This window comes from Pyrgilauda ruficollis, unplaced genomic scaffold, assembly GCF_017590135.1.
Source record: "Pyrgilauda ruficollis isolate IOZ18807 unplaced genomic scaffold, ASM1759013v1 scaffold72, whole genome shotgun sequence".
Lineage (NCBI taxonomy): Eukaryota > Metazoa > Chordata > Aves > Passeriformes > Passeridae > Pyrgilauda > Pyrgilauda ruficollis.
In genome coordinates this window covers 2,287,159-2,299,510 of record NW_024529044.1, presented here as the reverse complement: position 1 = coordinate 2,299,510, position 12,352 = coordinate 2,287,159, and the positions used below count along the sequence as shown (strand labels likewise).

General features: G+C 53.5%; 1 protein-coding gene across 5 annotated transcripts in view; it reads right to left on the bottom strand.

Annotated features, from left to right (window-relative positions):
• Nucleotides 1-1,856: 1,856 nt before the first annotated feature.
• The window catches only part of RGS9 (regulator of G protein signaling 9), a 31,530-nt gene continuing 21,034 nt past the window's right edge, over nt 1,857-12,352 (bottom strand). Inside the window, exons 12-19 of one of the 5 annotated variants that reach the window (XM_041485801.1) lie at nt 11,844-11,957; nt 10,852-10,967; nt 10,173-10,260; nt 9,526-9,664; nt 8,825-8,910; nt 7,370-7,537; nt 3,740-4,140; nt 1,857-2,933 (exon numbers count right to left, since the gene is read on the bottom strand). In XM_041485801.1, the coding sequence (XP_041341735.1) occupies nt 2,821-2,933; nt 3,740-4,140; nt 7,370-7,537; nt 8,825-8,910; nt 9,526-9,664; nt 10,173-10,260; nt 10,852-10,967; nt 11,844-11,957 (1,225 nt within the window). In that variant the 3' untranslated portion in view covers nt 1,857-2,820. Of the gene's footprint in view, nt 2,934-3,739; nt 7,538-8,824; nt 8,914-9,525; nt 9,665-10,172; nt 10,261-10,851; nt 10,968-11,843; nt 11,958-12,352 lie in introns of those variants that run through there. The other 4 variants (XM_041485802.1, XM_041485804.1, XM_041485803.1 and 1 more) reach the window with 4 other exon arrangements.

Genomic DNA, 12,352 nt, shown 5'->3' with positions numbered 1-12,352 from the left:
TGAGCATTCTTTGTTCCATTTTTAAATTAATGAGGCTCGAGCAATGCACGGTCCCAGAGCCCAGGGAAGAAACAGCCCCTCGGTGTTTTCAGCACTTTGGCAGTGTGGCCCAGCTGGAGAGGAGAGAGAAATGTCAGGCTTGAAGGGAGATATGAGAGATGCCTGGAAAACAGATCCGTAACCTGGAGATTTTAGCCAGGTTCTCCGAGCTGGCCATGCTCCCACACACAGCTCTCCTCCCCAGCACAGGCTGTGACTCCCAAAACTGGCAGCCCCATCTCTCCGGAGAAGGATAAGGATCACCAGCGTGGGACTCGCTCCCATCCTATCCCAACAGTGTCCCCTTGAGGCTGGTGGCTGAGGCAGCCTGGGAAGAGCTCTCATGGAGGTGCAGGGGAACCCCAGAAGCTGCTCTCATTTTCCAGGCTGGTCCAAACAACAAATCCCAGCACCTGTGGATCAGCCTGAGTGAAAGATGCTGGAGGAGCCCACCCCACAGCAGGTGTGAGACCTCCACACGTGAGAGTGGAGCACTTGGAGAACCACTCAGATAAGAATCTCCTTCCAGTTTCATTCTGTGGATAACCAAAGCTGGACCACTGCAGCTCATCCAGCAGCATCTGGGGCATGGGAGCTCCTCCAGCACCGCGGAGACAGAGTGGGAGGGTCTGTGCAGCCATGGGAGGCTGGAGAGAGGAGCCTCTGCAGGGGACACCAGGCTCCCTCACCGCTGCTGCTGCTGCTGCTGGAATCTCCTTTCTTCTGGCAGCCAAGCAGCAGGGAGTTTTCTGAGAAACTGCCCACAGGGAGCGATCACTTTTTCCAGTCATTAACCTTACACATCCCTCACATTACAGGAATACCTTGGATGTCTAAGTTGCTGCAGCGAGCTAATTCCTCCAGGTGACTCCAGGCAGCGATAAGTGGGCTCCTGCACAGCGAGGGGGTTTGAAGTGCCAGAGCTGAAAGCGCTCCCAACTCCGGCACGCCAGGCCTCCAGCAGGGGACACAGCCTCAGATGTCACAGCACGGTGGCAGGAGGGGCCCGGAGCCTCTGGAGCTGTCATTTCCAACCTCCATTTCCAACCGGGGGAGCCAAGGCAAAGGCTTGAGATGCCCTGTGCCCCCAGGGAAAAGGGCTCTGGTTGAAGGATATTGGGGAAAAAGATATTTGGAAGATATTGGGGAATAAAAATCAGTGCCCTAAAGGGATAAATGTTGGGAACTGCCAGTGCTAGCCTCTGGGATAGGTGTGTACCTGGCTGCACTGGGCGTCCCAGCCCTGGCAGAGCAGCAGATTTGCATCTGAACTCCTTCCTCTGGTGTGGAAGATGAACATGAGGATTATTCAAAGGCAAGGAGGTGCCCAAGAGAAGCCCGAAATCAATGAGAAGTATTTACAGTAGGATGGCACTCATCATATGTACATAATATTAAATATAATATTCTTTTCTCTGACAAATCACAATGTCTTCCTGTTGTGTTTCCTGGATTACACATCACCAACATCCTGCCAGGAGTGGCTGAGTAACAATACTCACTCAAAAAAATTGCAGAAGACACCAGATTTGTCTCTCATCAATAATAGATGTCAGTGGCAGCAGAGCAGGACCAGGTCCCTCTGACAGAGCAAAGCCACCAAGAGCCAATGTGTGTTTGTACAAGAGGAGCACCATGGGCAGTGAGGGCCAGCAGCCTGGGAAAGACTCTTTGGAGACAGAAGCAGCCTTCTGATTTTCCCAAACTGCTCTGCGATGGGAAGTGTCAGCCCAGACCTGGGGGAAACAGGGAGCACTGAGTGTGTGTGAGGACAGATTTAAATCCCACAGCAGGACTGAGCATGTGGAACCACATCAGCCACACAGGAAAAACTCCATTTATAATCAGAAAGTACAAAACAGCAACATCAGAAGTCACAGGTCATGGCCAAGGTACAGAACAGGGACCTACAGCACACACACACTGAGGAAACTCATCCAGGGAATAAAACAACCACCTTCAAACACTGACACAAGGAAGGCAACAATCCAACACTCAATATCAGCACAGCCTGTGGCAACACATCAATCCCAGCTTGGAGGGGCCCAAAACACCAACAGGGACTTGGCTTGGATCTCCCCAGGTGTTCACAGGTCGAGCCATGGTTTCAAACCCATGCAATGGGAAGCTGGAGCTAATGCAGGAGGGCTCTACACTCCCTGATGCCTCTGGGATCATGTTTGGTTTGGATGAAGGAATGATGCTTTGCCACTCAGCATCTCATGAAGGGCACTCTATTTTCCCCAGCCTCTTAATCAGCACGCTTTAAAATTTAAAAAATTGTAATTAATAGGATGGGGACACAAACACGCCCCAGTTTTGGCACTGAAGCCTGAGTCCTGCTCTGCCAGCCCCCTGCCAGCCCTGCTCCAGCTGTGCTGTGTTCAGTGTGCTGACACCTCATGGCCAAGGCAGAAACTCCGATAAGACACTGTTTCCCAGGACATCACCCACACGTCCTCCATCTGCTCCAAGGCATGAAACCAGGCTCGTTTATCGACGAGTTTGTCATGAGCAGAACAGAACACACCAAAGACAGGAAAGAAAACCAGTCCAGAAAGGCTTGGAGCTCCTGGATCACAAACAGCTGGGTACACCAGGGGCTGTTATCCGGAGCTGTGGTGGTCTGGGTGTCCCTGCTGCTGGAGGATGGCTCCAACACACTTCTCCACCATGTGCTGAGCCACGCATGGCAAACACTGCAGTCTCAGGCCTGGCAGGAGTGTCTGTGTCAGGGTTACCCGGCTCTCCCCTGCTCCGTGGGGGTCTCCCAGGGGCAGATCAGCTCCTTTGCAGAGTCCTTCCGAGCCCGGTGCTGCCTGTCCTCTCCCTGCCCGGAGCCCCCGGGGCAGGCTGGGCTCTCCGGAGGCACGGCTGTTCGGACTTGGAAGAAGCTGCGTTGGGAAACACAAACTCATCACACACACGGCGCTTTTTGATGTGCTCCGAGGCAGCGAGTGAGCTCAGCTTTGAGATTTCCACCATTCCAGCCCCAAATCCCAAAGCAAAACTCCCAGGCACGAGCCCACGGAGAGGGAGGACGAAGGGAATGTGTGCTGCTGCTCCTTTGAAGCTGCAATGCCGTGTGACAGAGCTCCGGAGTGTGGAGCCAGGTAGAGCAGGAGCCCTCAGGTTTGTGCTTTGGAATTTATAATGTGGACTCATCCACTTGGCCAGCAGCAGAGGTGGGTTAAACGGGATCAGGGACATGCTGCTCCTGGTGAGGGACATGGCCAGGGTTTGGTTCCTGCAGGGGCAGCCTTGCCAGGCAAAACTTCCCCAAAAATTCCCCAAAAATTTCCCCTGGAACGACAAACACTTAGCGACTCTCGCTCAAGATTTCCCCTCCCTTGTCAGTTCTGATTCTCCTCTCACTTGAAATCACTAAACCAAACCTGAGTCAGTGCTCAAGAACACTGAGGTTCTCCAAATTCAGGGATTAAAAGTAAAACCTGGGGTTTTGCACCCTGAACAGGAGGTGTGACAGTAGCAGAGGTAAGCCAGCACGGGCTCCTGGCCTGCTCCCATTGGAAAATGCAGGAGTGGAGACAGGGAAGAGCCTGGGGTTTGGGGCAAGTGTGGCAAAGGTGACTGCCAGACAGGTTCTCAGGGTCCTCTCCCTCTGGCTAATCCCAAACCGAACCGGCCCTTGAGCTGAGCCCTCCCCAGGTGCGTGTCCGTCTGTCCGTGCGCTGCTCACCTGCTGACCGTCCTGCTGTCCGGCCGCAGCCGCCGCTCCCGCCCGCCCAGCGGCTGCACCTTGCCGTGGGGCACGGCCGGGCACCGGGCCGCCAGCGTGGCCAGGCTGCCCGAGCTCCGGCAGCCCCTCCGCAGCAAGCGGGCCCAGGCCCGGGCGGCCAGGCGGGATCTGCGGCCGCCGGACGGGAAGGGGCCGGGGCCGGCCGCCCGCGGGTCCGGCTGGGTGCCCGCCGTGCTGCCCAGGGCCCGGCTGATGGCTGAGGGGCAGGCGGGGCCCTGGGGCAGGGCTGGGGGCTCGGGGGACACGGCAGGCACGGCCTGAGGGGCGGCTGGTGGCGATGCCGGGGTGCCGGGGCCAGCGTGGGCAGCCGGGCCGGGGGAGCAGGAGGCGAGGTGGCCTGGCTGTGGGGAGGAAAAGGAGAGGCTCGGTCAGGTCTGGAGGTGACACCCAGGGCTCCCCAGGCTTCTCCATGAGGAGAATCCCTCTTTTTTGGTGCTGCCAGGAGAGAAGGGCTCGGCTGGGAGGAAGCTTGGGCCACCCCAGCCATGCCTGTGCCGCTGTCCCCCTGTCCTGCAGCTCTGTCCCCTTCCCTGCCCTCCCACTGCCAGAGCACTGCGGTGTCACAACTTGCCTGCGGGGTCACTGCTGCCACAGCCCCAGTGGGTGCTGACAGATGCAGCCCCACACCCGCCGGGATGCTGGAGGAGACACCAGCCTGTGTCATTCCTCAGCACGATTACTGCAGGCACGGAGGAGGCTGTCATCCCCGGAATGTGATCTTGGTTATGAACAGCACAACCATGTCACACCCACGGCACCACCGGGGTGACAGACCCCGAGCCCCAGCCCTGGTGGCTCCTAGTACCAGTGACATGTCATGCTGGAACCCCAGTGTCCCTGGCTGGGGCTGGGGAGGCTCCAGCACTGCTCAGTCAGCCCTCAGGACAAGCCCAAGCACAGACTGGACAGGACACGGACAGCACATGCTGCATGCCAGGTCCCCTCCCATTTCTCAAGGACTTAGTCCCAGCAAAATGAAATGCAGCTCAAGTGTCCAAGGAGTGAGACAGAGGCACACGCAGGACATGCACACACATGCAGAGATGGCACAGAGAAGGATGAACACACTGAGACACGACAAAAAAGGATCTTGGCTCTTTTTCTGTTTTCTACATTTATTTTTATTAGACAGATGAATGCATGGAAGCCATGGCCAAAAAAATTAAACAACACATAGAAACAAACAATTTCTCGGCTGGCACAAAGTGAAGTTCAGCTTGTACCAGGCAACTTTCCTCTTCCAGGGCTGAGCAGCAGAGGATGAAGAGCAGAAGGCTGTGAGCTCCATCAGCCTGTGGCAGGGCAAAAACAGCTCCTGCCTGGGTGTGAAGGATGGCTGCTTGTTCCACAAGCAAAAAACTGGTGTTCCACAAGCACTGACTGGTGTTCCTCACAGTAACTGGTGTTCCACAAGCACAGTGACTCCCGAGCATGCAACACAACCCATGGCAGGAGAGCAGTGATGCCAAGCAGTGATGATAAAAAATCAGAGGAAGGAATGGATACAGAGAACATAACAAGCAAAGCAGCAGACAAAATAGAAGTAGAATCAGAGGGACTGACGGGAACACACAGATTTGTTATTTATTATTTATACCCTGACTTGATCTTCCACATGTTACTACATACTTGCAATCCCAACATGCTCAGTGCTCCATGTTACACAAACTCTGCAGAGACTGCAGAGTTCATCACAGCCCAGTGGCTTTGGGCCAGCCCTGCCAGGTTCTGGAGTGTCTGCCAGTGCTCTGATGTCCAAGCAGACTGAGGGCACCTGATGTAACAAAGCCTTGGGGTTTAAATTTTAAATAAGGCAGCCTGAGCCTGCTCCCTTGTCCAGCAGTGCAGAATGTGCCTGTGCTTCCAGCAGGAGTGAGAACAGACTCAGCACAGACATCAGAGGGAAGGTCTGGGGTGACTCAGTTTGAATTCCTCTGAGGAGGTTTATCACTGCTGGGGTAAGGAAGGGCAGGACAACCTCCCTGGCTCAGCCACAAGTGGAGGAGTGATACCAGATCAGTGTCCAGCCCTGATCCTGCCATGGGGAGGGCCAGAGTCACTGTCGGAGCTGTTGGGGACACAGTGACATCATGACTGTCCCCTGTTCACTGGGAGTTGCCCTGCAAGGACCCCAGGGCTCCAGGGGCCTGCATGCACCCCACTATCCCAGGGCTCCCACTCCCTGCCAGCTCTCTCCAGAAGCTGCCCCATCCCTGGGGGTGTCCAAGGCCAGGCTAGATGTGGCTCTGAGCACCCTGGGGTGGTGGAAGGTGTCCCTGCCCATGACAGGGGGTGGAATGAGATGAGCTTTAAGATCCCTTCCAATCTAAACCATTCTGGGGTTCTATGACCTCCCATTTTCTGTAAAATCCTACCGGTATTAAAAAGGGATGAACAATGTGAACTGGAGAGAGGCAGTTTCCCAGACCTCAGTGCTTCCACCCACTGCCTTTGCTTCCCCAAAATTTTAACGAACAAGGAAGCTTTTCTGCCCCTTCAGTTCCCTTTACTGGCCTTTGCAGGAATCTTCACACTTCTGGTAACCATTGGCCTGCTCCAGGCATGCTGGGCTTCTCCAGCAAGGCCCAGAATCTACCTGAGCTCTTTAGCACTAATGTGGTATTTCAGCTTGCCTTATTCTACAGAGCAAAAGAGACAGAGCAAATGAAAAAGAAAACACTACTTAAAGTTGCAATCTGCTCTTAACACCTCTACCCTGTTCTCCCTTGCCTCTGGGCTACAAGCCAATGACAACTGCAGCTACCTCCTGTTGGATTTTTAACAATAGAAAATAGAAGAGCAGGAAAAAGACAAGACAAGAGGTGGGAAGGATTGGATAAAATCTCTCTTGGCCTCGTGCAGACTCTGGCAAGGGGCAGCTCTCTGCACCTGCACACCCAGCTCACAGCACAGGAGTCACAGGGAGAGCAGAGCAGAGCTGCTGATCATCTCCAGCGTGCCAGGGGATTTGGGAGTGTCATTCAAATTCAGAAGGTCAGCTAAACCTTCAGAAATGCTCCTGCTGCTGCCCCCACAAGCAGCTCCTCTGCCTGTGGTGCTGGCTGGAGGTGCAGGACTCTTGGAGTGGGGGTGTGCTCCTCTCAGGGGGTACCAGATGCGGCCCTTGGGAGGGTGCAGAGCCCCCCGAGGGGATGGAGGCCAGCAGGGACACTCTGGGCTGGGTGACCTCGCCCTGCTCCCCGCGGGCTCATCCCCCTCGGTGCCAAGGCAGGCTGGTCTGAACCCGCAGCACTGGGGCACAGCTCTACCCTGCCTTGTGCCACCCCACTCCTGGAGCAGCAGGGACAGGCAGCCGGGCTCTGCAGGCTGTGTGGGGGCATCTCCCCCCCGAGGTGTGCGGGGTGCTGAACCCCGAGACTGGCACAGCAGCAGCCCGGCACTGCCTGGGAAGGGACATCTGCTCTCCAGAAGCCATGGCAACGTGCGGGAAGCCGGCGGAGAGCAGAGCCGGCCTGGGAAACCTAAAGCAGCACTGACACCTTCAGGAAGGGGAGACGAAGCTCAACACCAGCCTCGCCTTGTCTTTTCCCTGCGGGGCTCAGAGCCTACTTGGGAGGAGCTTCCTTCTGGAGCTGGTTCCTGCGATCCAGCTTGCTCATGACCTGCGTGATGTCCACGGTGTTGGCGGCTTCCCTGGCTTTGGCCTCTTCCTCCTGCTGCCTCAGGATGATGGGGCTGGGGCTGGAGCGGAGGTGGCGGCGTCCAAACAAACCCGTGCTGGGCAGAGAGAGGGGAAGGAGAGGGTTACTGAGGAGAAGGGCACCAAAACCTCCCCCCTGGCAAGCAAAGTGACCCAGGAGGACAAGCTCGGACTCAGAGATGGCCAAAGGAGCTTTGAACAGCACTGGGTGAGTCAGTGTCACACGCAAGCTACAGGACTGTTAAAAGTGTCAAAGTCCTGCTCCTGAGGGACTCCAGGGCACACCCACATCACTCCTTTGTTGTGTTTGCACACAACTCACACTCAGGGTGAAGCCAAACAGCTTCCATCCGTGGAGTTTTCTCCAGGGCCCTTGGGAAGAACAAGGCAAGGACCAATGTGGGTGTTCCTGGTGTCTGTGATGCCCCCAAAAACATCTACTACCTGCTTCAGCAATGCCCAGCAGTGGGAACAGGTGCTAACCCACCTCTGGATGAGGCACCAGCTCCAGGTTAATGGGATGCTGAGGTCTGGGAGGTCCAGAACAAGCACTGACAAACACGAAGGCAGGACCACCAGGATCAGACAGCATCTGCTAGTGACCTCGGGATGTGTGGCTCAGGGAACAACTGACCTAACCCCAGGCCAGGCAGCAGCAGGGCTTTTTCCACTGACTTAAAACAGGCTTTAGATGAAACAACAGTGTGAAAGTCCACAATTCTTCTTTCTTGCCTGCTAGGTTGATGAGTGGAACAGAGGAAGAAACACCACACAGTCTGGCACTGCACGCTCAGCTTTAGGAGCAGCTGCAGCTCAAATGCCCTGAATTTGCTATATAACCTTCATCTTGCTGGGAAAAAGCCATTTCCAATGCCATCCACCTTGTGGCAGCTGTCACTCACAAGGTGCTGCTTGTTCCCAAATGCCTGTCACCTTCCCTGACACCAGGGGATGAACTTTGTCCAGGCATGAGCAGATCCCACGGGTTATCCCAAACCTTGGGTCTGTCTCTGCTCTGGCAGCCAATATTTCATGGGCAGGAGCCTTCCCATGCCCAGGACACCAGTGCTGTGTCCTTCCAGGAAAGGAGCCATGAATTAATTCAACAATCCCAGCCCTTGTCAGCAGACCCAGCAGAGAAGGCAGCTGAGCAATCAGCAGCTCCACTCCTGTTCACAAGCCTTTTCCAAAGGGCTCATGAATAAACAGCACCATCAGTCTCAAAGCAAAGCATCTTCTCAGTGCAAAATTTTATTTAATTAAGAGAACAGCTAAATCATAGTAATTTTGCTGCAACTTGGGCTTTTTCTACCCTTGCTACAACAAGAAAAACAAACCCCACAATTACAGCCAGTTTCACTTGCCTTTTTTTGACACCCTCTTGTGGCACAACAGCCTTGGCCAGCATTTCCTTGTATATTGGAGACTTTAAATAGCGGCCATAGGAGTCCTACTAGGAGAAAAAAGAGAAACTGGTAGTTATGGGCTGCAAACACCCTTATTAAAATCACCACCAAATACAGCTGCTCAGGAGCCAGGGAGGCTGGGAACTGGATAATCTCCCCCAGCAGCTCAAGGGACTTTGCATCTTTCAGGCAAATGTAGCTATTTAAACCAATATCCTTTCATCTCGCTGTAAAATTCCCAGGATTTTCCATCTCACAATAAAGCTTCACAGGTAAGACCCAGATCAAAAGATCTGAATGAAGCTTAGCCTGGGCCAGCAGGGTCTCAGAGTCACTGCAAGGTGAGGAGTTTGTATTCCGGGAGGCAAACTTTTCATCAGCGGGTGAAAATCAGTCCAGTTCTGCTGCTTTCAGTACATGAGCTGGTGCCCAAGCTGGAACTGAAACACAGCCACCTGACCCCCACCACCTTGGGGACAGGCTGAGAGGGAAGGAGCAGCAGCAAAATACAAATGCCTGAAGCAGCACTCTCTTCACTCAGCAAATTTGAGGGATTTTCAAACAAAGGCCCCTTGAAAGGGACAGCTGATAGCACACAAAGGCACTGGACGGCCCAGAGGGCTGGAATCCCCCTCAGGCTCTGGCAACAAATAACAAACCTTTTTCATCAGCATGTAAATGTGGGTCTGAGCAGCATCTAGAACATAACGATGAGGGTGCTCCAGGCCTTTGACTGTGATGCCCATTGTTTTGCCATCGATGTTAATCCAGCGCCTTGCTCCTGGAGCCAGGAAGAGCCTGCCAAGAGGAGGAATCAAGAGTGCCATTAGCAGCTGGAGAATTCACAGATTCCTGTCTATGCATGAAAGGAAAAGTCCCTTCAGCTTCCTGCTGCAATTTGCTGTCCTGATCTTGGGCAAGCAATGTTCTCTTCATCAGAGACGTGCACTCACTTCCTCTTGCACGTAATATAAGCCAAATTTTAGCTCAACAGAAGCAAAAAGCCTCTCCCCACTTTGCTTGTGGCAGCCTCAAGAAGTTTGCTATTCCACACTGATACTTAAATTATATTCTGAGACTGAAATGTAATAGAGAACAGAGAGGAAAAGTAAATATATATATATAAAAAACCACTTCTACTTTCACCTCCAAAAGCTCCTTTCCTGTGTGGGGACAAAAGACAGCCACATCCGATAACAGCCTCCACGTAAAAATCTTAGGAATAAATCATTTGGAGAATGAGAACCTGTGGAGCTGATGGGACTCATGCACAAAGAGTGAAAGAGTGGAAAATTTTCACACTCACTTGTAGATTTCTTCTGCTTTTTCTTTGACCTTGGATTGGTCTCCATACTTGAGATCCTCACAGGCCTCCCAGAAACCCAGATTTTCTCCTGCATGACAAGGACACAGTTGGCAGAGAGTGAGATTGAGGAAAACACAATCCCATTTATTAACTCCTGGATTTGCCTGGCACACTTTGCTGGCCCCAAACCAGTCTCTCCAATTGACCGAAGTCACTCTCCAGTGACTGCGAGAGGAAAACAGCTTTCCCCCGTTCTCTGCTCACTGACACCTCTACGAACTTGTGAGCTCGGCCAGTTCCAGCTTTTCTGGGAGCAGTCAGAAAATCATGGAATGCTCTGAGGTGGAAGGAACCTGAAAGTCCATCTCAGTCCCATGAGCAGGCACACCTTCCACTGTCCCAGGCTGCTCCAAGCCCTGTCTGACCTGACCTTGGACACCTCCAGGGATCCAGGGGCAGCTTCTCTGTGCCAGGTGCTCCCCACCCTCACAGGGAAGAATTCCTTCCTAAACTGCAACCCAAACCCTCTGCGGCAATCCCCGCGGTGGGGACACGCCGGGCTGTACCGTGTGTCCCGTGCCACTAGATGGTACCGCCTGCCCTGGCTGCACAGCCTGCAGCAGCCGTGTGCCATGTCACCTCAGCCTGGGGACAAGGGCACAGGGACACTGCCACCCACCGCTGAACTCCTTCTTCAGGAAGATCTGGAAGTTCTGGCGGCCTTTGGGGTCCCGGATCAGCTCGCTGAAGTTAAAGGCCCATCGCTCCACGCGCATCCTGGTGGGCACCTCCACCCTGCAGGGAGAGCACAAACAGCACCGCTGCTTTCTCTAATTAGCAGATTAATTAAAACCAAAATGCCCTTTGCTGCAGTGCCAAGGGACTTCTCAGCATTCTCTTGTTTTCCAGAGTGGTGTAATGAGCTCCTGAAGTCAACCCACTAAGTAAGTTGTAATTAAACAACTCGGGCCGCAGCGGGATGAGGATTTAACTGGGATTTCTGCAGCTCTCACAGTGACAGCCCAGCCCTGCCCTGAGGTTTGACTCAGTCCCATCCTGCAGGAGGCACTGCCCAGAGCTTTGCTTCTCATAAAGGCACTCAGTGCAGGCATCCCCTGGGGATGTCTAATGGGATACAATGAGTCCAGGATTGCTGCTCTCAGAACCACTGAGATGTTGGATGCTCCAAGCCCCGAGATGCCACTGTGTAATTAGCAAACCCTATCCAAAGGGAAAACCCTCAGAGAAGGGATGGACCACCAGTGTGTGCCTCCAACCCAAAGCCTCTCCTAAGGAAGCAGCCTGAGGGGTGAGCAAAGGGCCAGGGGGGCAGCTGGACCCTGAGCTGGTCCTGTTCCATTCCTGTGCTGGCTAGGGTGGGCTTCACTCATCCCAGGGCAGATAAGACCCACCCAGCAGGGGCTGAGTGTACACTCCCATCATCAGCTCAGGAATTTCTGTGATGTTAAGGAAGGCTCCACTTGAAGAAGGCAGTGCTGAAAGTTCAGCATGGAGTATTCCCAATTTCAAAATGAGTTTGAAAGGGAACGCTTCTCTGCTCAGGAGCAGAGATCAGACAGCACAACGAAAATCAGTGGTTCCCTTTCCTGATTTCTATCAGTATAAAGGTCACTGTAAACCACAGGTTGGCAAAACAACAGAAATACATACAGCTTTGCATTGAGATCCCAAAAGTCAGGGTCATCTGATATCCAAGGGTTGCTGGGGAGACATCCAGACAGGATGGGATCATTGGAGAGGAACTGCTCAGAGTACTTCACAACCCTGCAACAAATCCAAAATCAAAATATGAATTTGGAAGGCAGAATTACAGCCAGCCCCATTATAGCCAAATAACAGATTACAGATCTCCTCAGAGGTGCAGGACTCTCAGCACAGGGATCTGGAAGGTGGCTTCCTGGAAAAATCAATTCATTAGCTCAGTTAATCTTTCCCATTTCCCAGCAGAAGTCTCCTGGTTGTCTTTCAAAGCAGTAAGTTTGTCAATTCAAATACAAGGTACAAGACTCTCTTCCATCATCTCCTTCTGCCTTTTCATTATAAGGAAGAGAGATTTAGGACTCTAAGGAGAGTTTCTGTCTCCTTCTGTTCTCAGCTGGCCAGGGCCTGATCCTGCACTGCTCTGGGTGAAAGTGCCAGGAAAAGGAACGCAGGGGTTG